This window comes from Myxocyprinus asiaticus, chromosome 21, assembly GCF_019703515.2.
Source record: "Myxocyprinus asiaticus isolate MX2 ecotype Aquarium Trade chromosome 21, UBuf_Myxa_2, whole genome shotgun sequence".
Classification (NCBI taxonomy): Eukaryota; Metazoa; Chordata; class Actinopteri; order Cypriniformes; family Catostomidae; genus Myxocyprinus; species Myxocyprinus asiaticus.
Window position 1 is genome coordinate 26,497,310 of NC_059364.1, and position 17,798 is coordinate 26,515,107.

At 38.5% G+C, this 17,798-nt stretch overlaps 1 protein-coding gene across 1 annotated transcript; it reads left to right on the forward strand.

The window, feature by feature from the left end:
* Positions 1 to 5,660: 5,660 nt before the first annotated feature.
* Positions 5,661 to 10,954, forward strand: elovl6l (ELOVL family member 6, elongation of long chain fatty acids like). The gene is made up of 4 exons (XM_051648293.1): positions 5,661 to 5,873; positions 6,236 to 6,367; positions 7,268 to 7,419; positions 9,084 to 10,954. Exons 1-4 carry the CDS (start codon positions 5,779 to 5,781, stop codon positions 9,509 to 9,511), a joined length of 807 nt encoding a protein of 268 aa, XP_051504253.1. The 5' UTR covers positions 5,661 to 5,778; the 3' UTR covers positions 9,512 to 10,954.
* The last annotated feature ends 6,844 nt before the right edge of the window (positions 10,955 to 17,798 follow it).

The window sequence follows — 17,798 nt, forward strand, 5'->3', positions numbered from 1 at the left end:
AAGCGCTGTGGAAATACTTATCGGTTAGGGTTAGCGGTTTGTGTTCAAGTTCAGAATGACATGCCTGTATTTCATGTAATCCAGAATATTGTTATCAAAGATGAGCAGGTCCTTTTGATAACAACTGCACTGAAAACGTATTGTTTAGCTGAACATATCCATGCTTACAAAGTTGCACATACCACAGAAGCACCTTCTGTTTTGGAGATTACGGATATTTTGCACCACAAGTTGTTTGACATTCTGATGTCTTATGGTTGTGATTCTGATTTGTATATTGTACCATATTGTTTCATGTAATTCTTCTTCGTCTTCTCCCTTACATTATCACTATCACAAATTTTTTTTTTTTTTTTTGTATTATTGTTTTCATTATTTATTTTTTTATGATCACAAGTGAATTAAGTGTAAGTGTAATATTGTTTAAACAGGTACTTGAAAAATAAAATTGTGAGACATGAGTATACAGTTTGTTGTTGATTTTATTTTCAGACTGAAAAGCAAGTTTTTCATTTATATTTTAGGGCTTTTTGAGGGTAAAACATGAATGTTGTAATTCAGAAGAATAACTCTGGATAGAGTTATTCTTTGTAGTTCACTCATAATTGATGATAAACAACTCTGGAGGGGAAGTAAATTGTGGCAGAGTAAATTTGAAGATCCTCTGAACAGAGTTAAAAAGTAGCAGAGTAAATTTCTTTTAGCTCTGAACTGAGTAAAATTGTACGAGAGTTGATTAAAAAAAACACTAAATAGAGTCAAATATCACAGGAAAGAGTCAAATATTATCACTAAATTGAGCATAATTAACTCTGGAAAAACAGCTCTATCAAAAGAGAAACTTTTACTCTTTTCAGAGAGGGACCAAATGTTATCTGGCATAGAGTAAAATTTTCTTCAATTTGAGTAAATTTTACTCTGACAAATTTACTGTGTGTTTAATGAGTCCCCATTCAGTGAATGAAATTGGACCGTATAAACGTATCCGTTTCTCTCCTGTTTTGCCCTTCGGTCAGTATCGGAATGTGTTTACTGTTGTATGCGCCTCAGTTGTCCGACAACCAGAATAGGGTTCAGTTTTCCACGCAGCTTGCAGGAGAACGAACATTTTTTTTTTAAAACGCTTCCCGAATTCAACCTCTTTCTTTTTCTCCAGTCTCCAGATATGCATAACAGAATTTGATGTTCATCAAACACAAGTGTATGCAAATCACAGTGAACATAAGCACCACACGTTGTCCCCCCATAAAGAATGCTGGGGCTGTTGTGGCGAGCCTTCTTGCTCTCAATTCCCCTCCATGTTTGCACATTCTTCCCTGTTCTATGGTAGGGAAGATGGTTTATCTGGTGTCCAACTGCTGTAAATACATTCAGAGTGACCATTTTTTATAATTGCCTGATCGAAATTAGCCTCTGTCTCCATGACCAAAGGGTTTGAGACATGCATAACAGAATTCGATGTTCATCAGGCACAAATGTACACAAAAACACACAGTGAACATAAGCACCACACGTTGTCCTCCCATAAAAGAATGCTGGGGCCGTTGTGGTGAACCAGTTTTCTCAAATAAACATTCCCCAATGTTCATACACTTTCCCCCATTCAAATACCAGGGAAAAGGTTTATTCTGTCAGCGCCCCTGCTGTAGATACATTTATCTACATTTATGCCTAAATACAATAAAGGCAAAAACATTATCAAATTCCCTTCAACCAGACACAGTATTGGAGGAGTGAAGGCTTCCCTCCGCTGTGCCGCTGGTTCGAGGGCAGTCACCAAAAGTAAGCCAAGAGCACCATCTAGTGGTTACAGGTAGCGCTGCAGGCAAGAGCCATGCATTAATCCCTCTGTCTGCCCATCTGTCGGCTTGGCAGCAGCAGTAGGGCAATTAGAACTTAGTACTTCAAACGATAAAGATACATGGTTATGTAATTCAATTCAGGTGGGCTCCACCAGTGTTCAATGGGGTTGTTCTGACAGACGTTTCTTTTCAGGAAGCCCCATTTTTGATTCGGGAAATTCACTCTTTCTTAGAAAAAGGGGCAATAGAAGAGAATCCCCCTTCTCAGAGAGAATGCGGTTTTTATAGCAGTTACTTTCTGGTCCTGAAAAAGACACCAGCTTGCGTCCCATTCTGGATTCTGAGACGTTTTAATTTCACTCTAATGAAATGTAAATTCAGATGCTGATGCAGAAACAAATAATGTCACAAGTGCAGCCAGGGAACTGGTTTGTGACAATAGATTTGAAGGACATTTATTTCCATATTCAGATTGCGCTGAAGCACAGGCGCTTCCTCAGATTCGCTTTCGGGGCAAGCGTATCAATTTTGCATCCTTCCATTCGACTTGCACTGGCACCACACACTTTCACAAAATGCGTGGATGCAGCTTTGACTCCCTTGAGGCTTCAAGGCATCCGTGTTTTGAATTATCTCCATGATTGGTTGGTTGCTGTTTGCCCACTCTGAGACTTTGGCTGCCCAACATCGAGATGTCATTCTCAGCCATTTGATCTAGGGCTGTGTGTAACCTAGACAAGTGTGTCCTGTTGCCAGAGCAACAGACTCTGTTTCTAGGGGTGGAGCTGGATTCGCGAGCCATGTAGGCGCATCTGTCATTTTGCCGGTGTCTAGCAATGTTTAAAGTGCGACGCATTCTCCCTGCGAGAACATTTCACAAGCTTTTGGGGCTCATGATCATGGCTTCTGCTGTCATTCCCCCGGGCATGTTGCATGCAAGACCTTTTCAGTGCTGAATGAACTCCACAAAAGGACTTCAACCACTGATGCATGCATTCTGTCTCTTCAAAGTGACGTGTGGGTGCTACTGAACTCTGTTACCATGGAAATGGACCCGCCTTTTGATGTTGGGGTTCCGTTGGGACAGTGTCGCTGCAAAGTTATAACGACAGACGCCTCCTCCGCGGGTTTGAATTTGGAGGCGGATCTCCTGTTCAGACAGGGTCCTCTGGAGAGTGGACATTACATCCTCAGATTATGGAACAAATCTGGAGAAGGAAGTGGACCTGTTTGCTACGAGCGAGACGTCACACTGTCCCCTCTGGTTTTCCCTCTCGCCCCCAGCACAGCTGGGCATCAATCAGTGTTGCCGACAATGCGTCTTTATGCATTCCCATCGATCAGTCTGCTATACGCAGTTCTGCAGTGAGTTCGGGAGGATCGGGTTCGGCTTCTGTTAGTGGCATTCACTTCCATTGTAAGTGCCTCACTGTAACCTCAATTTCTGCTTTTTTGTTATGAAAAAGAGGGACGAATGGAAATAATTTTTTTGTTGTAATCAACTTTATGCCACAAATGCTGTCTATCGACCTTAACTTATATTGAACCAGGAATATTCCTTTTATTTTTTTATTATGCTCACATACAAATATACAATTTGCAGAACACACACACACAAAAACATCTTTCGACGCCAAGGGGATTAAACACAGATGACAAAATGAGTGATAAAGGGACAAAAATAATAAGTGAAAAGATAGGGGGAGTAAATACTATTAACTGAAGAAAAATAAATCATTACAAGCCTACAGAGCCAAATGCATGGGGTCATGGGGTCATATAACATCGAAAGTTTATAGTTATATAAAGATGCCGAGATTCAAGCACACATTCCAATTTTATAAAAAATTAGAGGTGCAAAGAGTTTTTTTTTTCTCCCCTTTTTCTCCCCAATTTGGAATGCCCCAATTCCCAATGCGCTCTAGGTCCTTGTGGTGGCGTAGTGACTCGCCTCAATCCGGGTGGTGGAGGACGAATCTCAGTTGCCTCCGCGTCTGAGATGTCAATCAGTGCATTTTATCACGTGGCTTGTTGAGTCTTCACGCTATTCTGCGGCATCCACGCACAACTCACCACACACCCCCACCGAGAGGGAGAACCACATTATAGCGACCACAAGGAGGTTACCCCATATGACTCTATCCTCCCTAGCAACCGGGCCAATTTGGTTGCTTAGGAGACCTGGCTGGAGTCACTCAGCACACCCTGGATTTGAACTCACGACTCCAGGGGTGGTAGTCAGCGTCAATACTCGCTGAGCTACAAAGGCCCTCGGTGCAAAAAGTTTTACTGTAAATTCCAACATCTCTTCTGGAATATTCCTTTCAAACAGCCTTTGGCTAATGCTGCATTCCATTCAACACAGAAAGTCGGATTTTCCAACTTCCTACTGGGAAAAGTGCAATGGAATGCCACTTGAAGTCGTAATTCCAACTTGGAAAGTCGTGCGGAAATTTTAATTTCAGGTGCGGTGCGTGACGTCACACAATCATGTCGGCACCCAGGAAGATATACAAAATAAGTTCATTCACTTGTATTAAATAATATCGATAAATGAGTCAAAGTTCCTACATTACATGATATTAAAGCATATTTAACAAACGTTAGCAGAGTAGTAGGTGTTCAAAACATGGTAAATTATCCACCTTATTCCTGGGGGTCTTAATGGGGAAACGGGTGTGGGATGAACTTCTGCCGGAGGTCATTCTGTAGCATTAGCTTATGTAGACAGCGGTCAATTGGACCACGTTTTCAGCTGGTATTAGGATGTTATTCGGATGATCCGATGACAAGTGATCAGCACTATATACAAGTGTAAATGGTGTGCAAAACCTTTTGTGATCGAATCACAAAAAACAAATACGTAGGTAGTCAAAAACGCATTTGAAACACTGTAAATCATTCAGGATGCAGTGAAGCTCCACTCCTTATCTGTCAATCAACCTCTGCGCTAAATCAAGAGTTTAAATTGTTCATGACTCTGGTGACACATGGCTTTAAAAGGAAATCACTGTCTGATCGGAAAAATAGATTACATATACATGTACGAGATCTTTATTGATCTTCTTCAGTGTCTTCGTGTGCACTTACAGTAGATGAAATCTGAGCTGTACCTGGTGCACCATACATGGTTTATTAATTTATGATGTAGTTATGATATATGCCATCGTGAAACCCTACCCTCAAAAACCGATTACAAGTGCTCACAAGAGATGCATTTGTGCTACCAACAGCGATGGGTCTCGCCTGACAACATGTGATCGGATCACCCGAGATACATCTTAATACTGTGATGATGTGCATTAATTACAATACCTGTTGTTTTTCAAGAATCCAGTACATGGCACTGCGGTACAGCAAATGTTACAGATGGTTTGCGAAACAGATGAACAAGACCAACATGTGCGATCAGTCAATAAACAGAGACATGAATTATGAGAAGTATGAATGAATGATCAACACCCATTAATGAACGTACAATGCAACTACAACTGTGTTTACTTAGCGGAATTACCGCCCACATTTCGCGCGAACAATCAAGGGGTGTAGGAATAAGGTGGATACTCTCTTTTGATAATAGTACACCTGTAGCACAAATACTAGCGTTGCAGATTTTTTATGACTTGGGTTGCTAGGAGACATCTCTATAGGGAGCGTTGCAGTTTTGTTTCCTTAAAGGTCATCTTCCGAGCATCTGGCAATGGAATGCATATATGGTTTGAGATCGGAGATATCAAGTAGGAATCTCCCACATCCGACTTGAATGGAACGCAGCAGAAGAGCCAGGCGTCACCCAGCCCATCATAAACTCCACCCTGTATTTAAACGAGACAGGTGTGTGCACAGGTATGTGTTTGAGGCTGTCTAGTTAACTGAGGGCTCTCCTGCTGTTGGGAAAGAAACCAGAGTCGACAGAACTAGTTTACCAAATTGTCTTCAAAGGTAAACCGAAAATAAGGTGTTCACACCACTCAAAATGAAAGGAACTGAATTTCATCTTCCCCTGACCGAGTATGACTTCGAGCGGCACTTTGATGAGAGGGTTGCCATTGAATGGATGCAAGACAACTGGTAAGAAAAATTGTTGTTTGCTCTTTCACTTCAATACGTCATTTGGCGTTTCTTCAACTAAGGGGACTTTTAGTGGACTTTCAAAAGTAAACTCGATCTAGTTTATTTAATTGGTCTACTAACAGTGCTCATGGATAATTAAGTCGTTGTTTTTTTTAAACCCCTGAATGTCATGAAAATCCATTTCTTGTCTCATTTCATCTCAAGCATGATCTTTACTGACACCATTTGTCAACTTGGCTGGGTGGGGGGATTGCTTGGTGTAGAGGAAATGACTTGATTTGAATTCACAACTGTGTTTGGAGGTACACACAATCCAGTAACTAATTACATTTTTCTAATGCCACTTTGTCTTTTTATAGGAAAAAGTCATTTTTATTTGGTGGTGTGTATGTAGTGCTTGTGTTTGGGGGGCAGCACTTTATGAAGGAGAGACCAAGACTTAATCTACGGAGACTTTTGGTGCTGTGGTCTCTCAGTTTAGCCATCTTTAGGTGAGTAAAATCCCTTTAGCTTTCTTAGTGTATAGGGGAGATTTTTTTTTTCAGACATTGTAGTACATATAATACAATTATTATATTGTTAATAATAGATAATACATAACTTGGTAAATATATGCTTTTCTAGTTATTGATTTGCTCTCAAACTCGTCTTTTTTTTAAATGGCTGGAGACTGTAGGTCTTCATTTCAGTCACACTTTCTTGTAGTTTCACATTGAGTATTGCATTCCATGTCAACCAGTTTTTACTCTAGAAAAACAATATCTGTTGTTAATGTTAAAATGCTGTTTGAAACATGATCATTCACGAGAATGCATGCCAGTGACATGTTTGCAGAGGGAGTTGAATTTCCTTGTACAGCATATTTGAAACTATAGTCAGCTCTTTTTTATTTTATTTTTTATAAATCATCAGCCGCTATTGTTTTAGCTTGGGTTTTGTTTCACTTGGGGGAGGTGTCTTATCTCAAAGGACAGAAATGACATTAGCTGGCACTACAAAGTAACTGTCATTAATCGTCCTTCAATAAACATGGTTGCTGTCATAATGCTTGTGAAAAGAACAAAGAAATATTGTAATTGGAGGGTTGACCTCTGGTTACATGCTCTTTAGATCTCCCAGAGCAACTAGACCATGATCACTTAAGTTAGTGTTAGTATTGATGTTAGTTTAACAGAAATTGAGGCCAGGCCTGCTAGCTACCATCTCAGTGTTTCTGTATGACATACCCAAATCAAAACAAGCTCTCTCTTTCCAGAGTTCACTAGAGGGCTGATTTGTTTATCATGGATACCAGGATTTACTGACAGTCACGATGGATACAGTGGAGTTACTGTGATACGTTTGTGACAGGAGGATTGTAATTATGCATATTCATTCTTGTTTTCTTTCAGTATCGTTGGAGCTGTGAGAACCGGGTGCTACATGTTACACGTTCTCAGCACCAGTGGTTTTAAACAGTCTGTTTGCGATCAGAGCTTCTACAATGGACCAGTTAGCAAGTTCTGGGCTTGTGCCTTTGTGCTGAGCAAAGCCCCAGAGTTAGGTGAGCCCTGAATTGGAATGAGCTGTCTTGTTACTTATTCTTAAATTTAATAGTTCATCCAAAAAGGTGAAAATGTTTTCATCCTAACGTCATCCCAAACCTGTATGACTTCCTTTTTTACGTGGAACTCAAAAGACGATGTTTTAATGTATATCACAGCTGGTCTTTTCAATGCAATACAGCAGATAGCGACTCAAAGGTTAAAATAAGGACCCAAAAGTATCACATAAGAAGTCCATGCGGCTCATGCGTTATATCAAGAAAATCTTGACACTGCCCGAGTCCACTGCCTTTGTATTGAAAAAGACGCGCTATGATATTCATTAAAACATCTTTTTGTGCTTTTTCTGCATGATAAAGTCTTGCAGGTTTGGAACAACATAAGGACAAGTAAATAACAGCATTTTCCTTTTTTGGGTGAACTATTACTTTAATTGCATTTAATTTAGCAAACTTTAACACTTTTTGGTAACCCTTTACAATAAGGTTCCATTTGTTAACATGAACTAACAATGAACAATTATTTTGCAGCATTTATTAATCTTAATGTTAATTTCAACATACATTAACATTAGTTTATGCTCTATGAACAATTGTATTTTTATAATATAACACTTTAACAAAGATGAATAAATTCTGTAAACATATTCACTGATCAGCCACAACATTAAAACCACCTGCCTAATATTGTGTAGGTCCCCCTCGTGCCGCCAAAACAGTGCCAACCCACATCTCAGAATAGCATTCTGAGATTATATTCTGTTCACCACAATTGTACAGAGCAGTTATCTGGTTTACCGTAGACTTTGCCAGTTCGAGCCAGTCTGGCCATTCTCTGTTGACCTCTCTCATCAACTAGGCATTTCCGTCCACAGAACTGCTGCTCACTGGATGTTATTTGTTTTTGGCACCATTCGGAGTAAATTCTAAAGACTGATGTGCGTGAAAATCCCAGGAGATCAGCAGTTACAGAAATACTCAAACCAGCCCATCTGGCACCAACAATCATGCTACGGTCCAAATCACGGAGATCACATTTTTTCCCCATTCTGATGGTTGTGATATTAACTGAAGCTCATGACCCGTATCTGCATGATTTTATGCACTGCACTGCTACCACAAGATTGGCAGATTAGATAATCACATGGATGATTGTTGGTGCCAGATGGGCTGGTTTGAGTATTTCTGTAACTGCTGATCTCCTGGGATTTTCATGCACAACAGTCTCTAGAATTTACGTGGAATGGTGAGGGGGGAAAAAAAAAACAGTGAGGGGCAGTTCTGCGGATGGAAACGCCTTGTAGATGAGAGAGGTCAACAGAGAATGGCCAGACTGGTTTGAACTGACAAAGTCTACAGTAACTCAGATAACTGCTCTGTACAATTGTGGTGAGAAGAATAGCATCTCAGAATGTTATTCTAAGATGCAGGTTGGCGTGAGGGGGACCTACACAATATTAGGCAGGTGGTTTTAATGTTGTGGCTGTTTGGTGTATATTGTTCATTCATGATACCCAATGCATTAATGTTAACGAATGGAACCTTATTGTAACGTGTTACCACTTTATTTTTTGGTATTATTTTGTAATGTATACTAGAAAATGTCCCTCAACGCCATTCTTTGAATTGTAACAGTATTTTTACTCATCTCTTTACCTTGTCAGGGGACACCATATTCATTGTCCTGCGCAAACAGCGGCTAATCTTCCTGCACTGGTATCATCACATCACTGTGCTGGTGTACTCCTGGTATTCCTACAAAGACCAAGTCGCTGGTGGCGGCTGGTTCATGACCATGAATTACACTGTGCACGCACTCATGTACAGCTACTACGCTGCTCGAGCCGCAGGACTCCGTGTGCCGAAACCCTGTGCCATCATTATCACTTCCTCCCAGATAGCCCAGATGGCCATGGGGCTGGCAGTAAGTGCGCTGGTGTACCGGTGGATGCAGGATGGGGATTGCCCTTCTTATGTCGATAACATAGTGTGGGCTTCACTGATGTATCTTAGCTATCTGCTGCTCTTCTCTTCTTTCTTTTATCAGTCTTACGTGAAGGGTTCAAAGCCCACGGGCATCAAAACTGACTGAGATACAGACTGGAGGATTATAATATTATGTGTTATTTACCTTTGTCAGTGTTTTACATAATTGCTCTTAGAGTCTGGCTATATTATGGTGTTTCAGGACGTTTTTTAGTCTTCTTGTATTTGTTGAAATTGTCAAATGCAACCATTCATTTTGTGGTTCTGAAAAGGAAAATGATTTGACAAACTTTGGAGGGCTATTTTAATCCTTCACTCAGTCTAACAGGCCAAGATGTCTAATCTTCATAAGTCCATGTTTATTTACTCTTATAGCAGACTGATGACATACCCTGAACTCCTCTCAGATATATGGTGTATTTTGTAGTGTGCCAAGATCCCTGTAATGTTTGTTTGTCTGTGTACTTGTACACCTTTCATTGGGCCACACCACGTAGAACCAAAATCAAAGTCATCCATTCAGTAGATGTACTTCTGTTCATGCGGGGCATGTAGGTGTAGTGCTTGTGTTCTAAATGCGTTTCAACCTCATGATGTCGCAGAAACTTGAATTATCTGTGCTGACTGGTTGGACTTGTTCCTATAAATTGGTGGACAGTGTCTAAGCTGGAATTTTCTAGATGTTCCAGAATGATGACGCCCTTTTCCCCCCTCATTCTGTGCATACTTCTGTCACTGCAGCTTTAAGTTGCAGTAATTCCTGTTTGTGGTTTGATTGAATCTGGCTTTCACTTGCCCTGGAGTAACACATGGGCAGAGTTGGTATGAAATTGTTCCTATAGTTCTGAGATTTACTGGTTTTGCGACTACTGATATGGTGACATCAGAATTTATGCTTGACAGGGAAGTTATCCTTTAGCCATCCATATATTGTTGGTTGTTTCTTGGAGTCATTAGTAAAATGTACAGCTGTATCTATTTACCTTATCACATTTGGTTAAGGAGGTGTTTCGTTTTATTATTATTTTTTTTAACCAAAAATGTTAAGGTTTACTAGTTAAGATTCCCACTTAAATGGATATATTTCTAAATATTGTATTCTGTAATAGTAGACTGATTTATAAGAATGATCAGACAGTATCTGAAATGTTGCTGCTACAACTTCTCATCTCCCATGTCTGTAGAATCACCATTTATTTCAAGTCTGAGTTTTTGTCTGTTTTTGTTTCAAGGACATTTTGACCATTTAAAGATATTTTATGTCTCATTTAATATGGCAGCCATAGAACAATTTTTTTTTTTTTTTACATTGTGTTAGAAACAGCCAAATTGAATGTGTGCCACTAGTCTTCACCACCAACCTTGGACTTTATGGCTTCTATTTATCTTTTTAAAGGAGGCCAAATGTGTAAAATTTTATCTTTTCCTAGCTGATCCTGTGTGCAGGTTATTAGCTAATATAAAGGGCTGTGAAGTGTATCCCATGATTAATCATGATTTTATTTGTTTTATTTGTAATTTATTTATTATTGTAAAAATAAAGTTTTTTTTTTTTTCCCTATGTGGAGCAAGTTGTGTTGAACTTTTTATTGACAAAGTATCAGCTGAAGGGTGTGGTCACTAGGGAGTACTAGGGTGGTTCTAACTTCTAAAGTCATCTGATTGGCTTGCAATGAAACTAAAAAATTTTTTAAAAATCACTGTAAAAGGGGGACGTTTCCCTATTTTGTTTAAAATGTTTTACTTTTTTATTTGGATCTCACGCGTATACATGAAAATATACGGCAGCTTTGTAGCAAGTTGTGTTGAGCTTTTTATTGACTGAATTGAGCTGACACATTTTATACACCACACACTCCATTTGTGACCAACAGGAATCTATTTTCCAGCTCTGACAAGTGTAGATCGTGGTTGATGTAATTTATACTCTGGGTTGTTTGATGGGTTACAATTGGACATAGGAAAAGAAAACATATGGGCATGGGCTAAGATTTTAGTCAACAGTTTAATGATATTAAATTGTAGCCAGATCTTGGCTCACCTCTGTACCTCCAAGGGATTTTTGCCATTTTAATTCTGGGTGAGTCACTTCCCAGTTACAATATACCCGCTGTTGTTGGATATGGCTTTGGAAGGATATGGAGGAATTTCTTTATCACATCCTTTAGTCTCAGAGTTTTAGATATTTTAAAATGTATATGTGGCCTACACTGTTGGTGTGAATTCATTTAGTAAATCGCTTTGGATAAAAAGCTTTTGGATAAATTAATTCTTATACATGTACATTTAAGGAATAGGGTGATATTTTTTTGTATATGGGATCCTCATATTTTTGGGTCTTGGGCATTAAAAAGTTTGCAAACCTGTGATCTTGGTGACACTTTCAGAAGTGCCCCTGCTGCAACCTGGGGTTATGTGACTTATGTGGCCGTATCATCTGTGATACAGTGGAAGTAAATTCAGTAGCTGGTTCATTTCTGCTTGAAATTGAAACTTTTGTAGTAGTTCAGGTCTTTAGCCATGTCTCTACCACCACCCCAGTCCCCAGAAGTGAACCAACAAACATTCTGCTCTCTAAACAATGCTGAGGGCGGTGCTGTATGCAGTTCCATCCCCCATCATATTTACATGGACAGCAGTATTTATTCATAGCATTTCATGTGTTTGTGCTCATTCATCCTTAAGTTTACACTCTTTGTCAAATATGCCGATGAAATATGAGCCACTTACACAATTTCAGCCAATGAGGAGAGAGATACTTCAAACTAGGCTAAATATTCGCTACAGCTATTTTTTTTTAATTTATTTTTTTTATCAGAAGTAAACTTTAATTATGGAGAGACTCAACGGCCTCCTTTCATAGCTAAACAGAAGCATTCTTTAGCTATTTAGCTCCTCTTAGAGAGTAAAATGAGGAACTGAGCCATCAAATCATCTGCTATAATGTTGAATACCTACTTGCAATAGAATCTGCTACATGTACGGACATGCATCACCATATTTGTTTGAATGTGTGCTTTGTTCAATATTGAATATTCAGCTGAAGTCAGAAGTTTACATACACCTTAGCCACATACATTTAAACTCAGTTTTTTTCCACAATTCCGGACATTTAATTGTAGAAAACATTCCCTGTCTTAGGTCAGTTAGGATCACTACTTTATTTTAAGAATGTGAAATGTCAGAATAATAGTAGAGAGAATAATTTATTTCAGCTTTTATTTCTTTCATCACATTCTCAGTGGGTCAGAAGCTTAAATACAATTTGTTAGTATTTGATAGCATTGCCTTTAAATTGTTTAACTTGGGTCAAACTTTTTGGGTAGCCTTCCACAAGCTTCTCACAATAAGTTGCTGGAATTTTGGCCCATTCCTCTAGACAGAACTGGTGTAACTGAGTCAGGTTTGTAGGACTCCTTGCTCACACACGCTTTTTCAGTTCTGCCCACACATTTTCAATTGGACTGAGGTCAGGGCTTTGTGATGGCTACTCCAATACCTTGACTTTTTTGTCCTTAAGCAATTTTTCCACAACTTTGGAGGTGTGCTTGGGGTCATTGTCCATTTGGAAGACCCATTTGTGACCGAGCTTTAACTTCATGGCTGATGTCTTGAGATTTTGCTTATATATTTTCACATAATTTTCCTTCCTCATGATACCATCTATTTTGTGAAGTGCACCAGTCCTTCCTGCAGCAAAGCACCCCCACAACATGATGCTGCCAACCCCATGCTTGGGATGGTGTTCTTCAGCTTGCAAGCCTCACCCTTTTTCATCCAAACATAACGATGGTCATTATGGCCAAAAAGTTCAATTTTTGTTTCATTAGACCAGAGGAAATTTCTCCAATAAGTAAGATCTTTGTCCCCATGTGCACTTGCAAACTGTAGTCTGGCCTTTTTATGGCAGTTTTGGAGCATTGGCTTCTTCCTTGCTGAACAGCCTTTCAGGTTATGTTGATATAGGATTAGCTATACTGTGGATATAGATACTTGTCGACCTGTTTCCTCCACCATCTTCACAAGGTCATTTGCTGTTGTTCTGGGATTTATTTGCACTTTTTGCACCAAACTACGTTCATCTCTAGGAGACAGAATGCGTCTCCTTCCTGAGTGGTATGATGGCTGTGTGGTCCCATGGTGTTTATACTTGCGTACCAATGTTTGTACAGATGAATATGGTACCTTTAAGGTGTTTGGAAATTGCTCCCAAGGATGAACCAGACTTGTGGAGGTCCACAATATTTTTCTGAGGTCTTGGCTGATTTCTTTTGATTTTCCCATGATGTCAAGCAAAGAGGCACAGAGTTTGAAGGTAGGCCTTAAAATACATCCACAGGTACACCTCCAGTTCAGTACACCTCCTATCAGAAGCTAATTGTCTAAAGGCTTGACATAATTTTCAGGAATTTTCCAAGATGCTTAAAGGCACAGTTAACTTAGTGTATGTAAACTTCTGACCCACTGGAATTGTGATATAGTCAATTAAAAGTGAAACAATCTGTCTGTAAACAACAGTGTCATGCACAATGTAGATGTCCTAAACAACTTGCCAAAACTATAGTTTGCTAATATGAAATCTGTGTATTTGTTAAATGAGTTTTAATGACTTCAACCTAAGTGTATGTAAACTTTGACTCCAACTGTACAATTTAAACATTCATAGTATAGGGTTAAAAAGGATGTGAACCTCTGGGCTTCTGATTTCTAAAATAGTTAATTGCAGGCAGGTGTTCCAGTCAGTGTGCTGAGATTGTAGGTGTGGATTTTAGAGGTGTCCTGCTGTATAAAAACAGTACAGTCTGGGTACTGAAAGAGTCAGAACTTCTCTAGAGGACTGTGAATCATGCCCTGATCAAAACAAATGTCATAGGACCTTAGAAGAAGAATTGTAGATATACGTGAAGCTGGAAAAGGCTACAAAAAATGTCTTCAGACCAATCCACAGTACAGCAAAGTTAGGAGTGAGCATCCTGCATAGTTCATCCCAAGAGCACAATGTGTGATGCTGAAGGATGTGAAAAAGAACCCAAAGGTAACAACAAAAGTTCTGCATAAATATCTTGAACTTGCGAATGTCTCTGTTCATGTGTCAACTATAAAATCACTGAACAAGAATGGTGTTCATGGGAGGACACCACAGAGGAAACCACTGCTATCTAAACAAATTTTTTGTGCTGTCTCAAGTTTGCGAAAGACCAACTTGATGCTCCACAAAGCTTCTGGAACAATGTTCAGTGAACAGATTGACATTTTTTTTCTTTTTGGCAGAAACAAATAACACTATATTTGGAGCAAAAAGGCACCGCACATCAACACCAAAACCTTATCCCGACTGTGAAGCATAGTGGAGGAAGCATCATGGTTTGGGACTGCTTTGCTACATCAGGGCCTGGATATCGAGGTAGTGGTCCTAGTTGGGTGATTCAACAAGACAATGACCAAAAACACACAAGCAAATCAACAACAGAATGGCTAAAGAGGAATACAAATGTGTGTTTTGGAATGGCCAAGTCAGAGTCCAGACTTTAACTCAATTGAGATTGTTGTGGCATGACCTGAAGAGGGCTGATTATCAGCTACAGGAAACATCAGGAGGTTCTACCAGTTATTAAATACAAGGGTTCACATACTTTTTCCAGCATTGACTGTGAATAATTAAACGATATGTTCAATAAAAACATGAAAACGACAATTATTTGTCAATACTTTAAGCAGATTGTGTTTGTCTATTATTAGGACTTAGGTGAAGATCAGACCACATTTAATGAATAATTAATGCAGAAATGCAGGTAATTCCAAAGGATTTGCATACTTTTTCTTGCCACGGTACAGTATATATTTAAAAGTTCTGTTGCAATGTAATTGTACACAAAACAACTATATGAAAACTGTCAAATTTGCACGTTTATCTTAAATCAACGTAAGAGCTTGATGGGATTTAAAGTACAGCAGAATGTAGTATCAGCTAAGAGGGGTGTGTTTGATTAAGGGGGGTGGATGTAATGCTTTACTTTGTTAGAGATTTTCTGATAAAGGATGAAAACAATCTTCTAGATGAAATACAGACTTACCAAACAAGTACAAACAACTTTGTCTGGTTTTCATGGAAGTTTCACTGAAAAATAATTTGAAGTCACCTTTATCAAAATCTCTAAAGAACACTGACTTAACCTGTAAAATATACTGCCTAATTGCTGATTGCTAACCAGATGTTATAATTTACTTTAGCTTGTTTGAATAGATATGTTTATATTGATAGGGTATTTATCAATCCATTCAGCGTTTACTTGAGCTGGTCATCCACCCCATGTTTTATTGGTTTAAAAATTCCCTCTGTGACTGTTAGGTTCAGTTTACTTTAGTCTGGGTTAATTCACCAGCTCATCTGCATTGACAAGCTTGGTAGGCACCTTGACTATGAAATGACTGTGCTATCCCCCTCTGGATGCTCTGGAGTAGAGAGAGGGAGTGACAATACTTACACATGTAAACGGTCCTATTAATCATTCCACAGTTCGCTCTCCTTGTTATACTTTGCTTCCAACATGGTTAATGTTCCATTTGAAAAGTGTTCAGATGACACAAAGTAATATATTTCCATGGACCTTTGCTTAAACCCATGTTAAGCATGCTGCTAATATCTTTGTTAGTTAATATTTTCTTGAGTCCATAGTTTTATTGATTACAATGCTTGAATGGAGAGAAATTAGAGGAAAACACACTATTAGCATGCCAGTAAGTACAAAGTGTTTGATTAATATGCCAAAACAAGCCTTCTGCATTTACATACAACCTGTGTTAAAGTTTAGCCATTGAAAAATATGCACAAATTGATATTTCAGTCTCAAATTATTTTAAAAACAATAATCTGTGATTAACTATTACATGTTTAATACAAGTTAAGCTCAATCAACAGCATTTGTGGCATACTGCTGATTACTACAAAAAAATAATTTCCACTTGTCCATCATCTTTAAAAAAGCAAAAATTTAGCTTACAGTGATGCACTTACAATGGAAGTGAATGCGGCCAACTTTTGGAGGGTTTAAAGGCAGAAATGTGAAGCCTATAATTTTATAAAAGCACTTATGTATTATTTAAGCTGTAAAGTTGTTTAAATCATTGTTTTAATAGTCATTTTTGGGTTTTATGGTTTGTTGACATTGTCATCATGGCAATAAAGTTGTAAAATTGGCTTTAACTTTACACAGAAAAGGTTAGTAAGCGATTTTATCACACTAAAATCATGTTAGCACGCCTATTGTTTATGTCTTGTGGCTTTTTAAATATTGAGTATTTTAATGTTTACGGTTTGGCCCCATTCTCTTCCATTGTGCCTCACTGTAAGCTTGATTTATTTTTTAAAGAAAAGGGGGGATGAGTCAATTTATTTTTTGCTATAGTCAACACTATTCAACAAATGCTGTTGATTGAGCTTAACTTGTATTGAACCCGGAATATTACTTTAAGGTAGTATTTTTCAACAACCAAAAGAGAAGTTTCAGAACGGTCAGATTGAGAGTATTATAACTGCACAGCTGCAAACATCCATAATTCTTTTTCCTGGTGATAAAACACAGTGAACAATTCTTCCATTACTCAATAAACATCAGAGTAGAAATAATTCATTGATTACACAAAATCTTGTAAATATCTGCTATATGCAGAATACAGCAAACAATATCTGACTAATGTATAAAACCTTAAGATCTTATAAAAGTCACTGATGTCTTGCCTTTACTAAACCTTCACTTTTGTTTTTTTGTTGTTGCAGTTTTTGTAAACAATTTTAACATATAGCTTTTAATGTTAGTCCTCTTTAAAGAGGCAATATTTATATTAAGTAATGTGTAAATCTACAGATAAAAGCTGTAAATGAACACTGTATAGAGAATAATTATTCCCTCACCCTGGTCTTCAAAGAGTGCCTTGTATTTCATTCCTATTTTGTACATAATAAGCACTTCAATTGGAGGAGGTGGGAGGGTTAAAGGAGGGTCATGGGATAGGTACTAGAGGGCACAGGTATAAAAACACTGCAATAGGGGTCAGAAATCAAATCCCTAAGGAGTCTCAGACAAGAAAGACCTTCACTCTCAGCCTTGCGAATCCTGTAACCTCTGTCTCTGGGATTCAACATGTGGAAAGACAACAGTATTGGTAAGCAGAACACCGAATGGGGGTTTCACATTTAAGCTTTACACATTTAAAAGGAAATCCTTCATATAGGAAGAAAGTCTTTTATATCTTAAAAAGAAAATAATCTTGAAAAGATTGGTGCTGTTACTTTACTGTTTATTGAATTTCTGCTGCATACATTATTGTACAGAAATATCTGATCCATAAATGTTTGTATAAGTATTCTATGATGCATTGATGTTTTTAGGGTT

What these genes read in the sequence shown, in the direction of transcription:
- elovl6l (XM_051648293.1), top strand. Translation starts at nt 5,779, where the DNA reads ATGAAAGGAACTGAATTTCATCTTCCCCTGACCGAGTATGACTTCGAG. An exon ending in CTCAGTTTAGCCATCTTTAG is followed by an intron (nt 6,368 to 7,267) that starts GTGAGTAAAATC and finishes GTTTTCTTTCAG; the next exon opens with TATCGTTGGAGCTGTGAGAA. An exon ending in GAGCAAAGCCCCAGAGTTAG is followed by an intron (nt 7,420 to 9,083) that starts GTGAGCCCTGAA and finishes TTACCTTGTCAG; the next exon opens with GGGACACCATATTCATTGTC.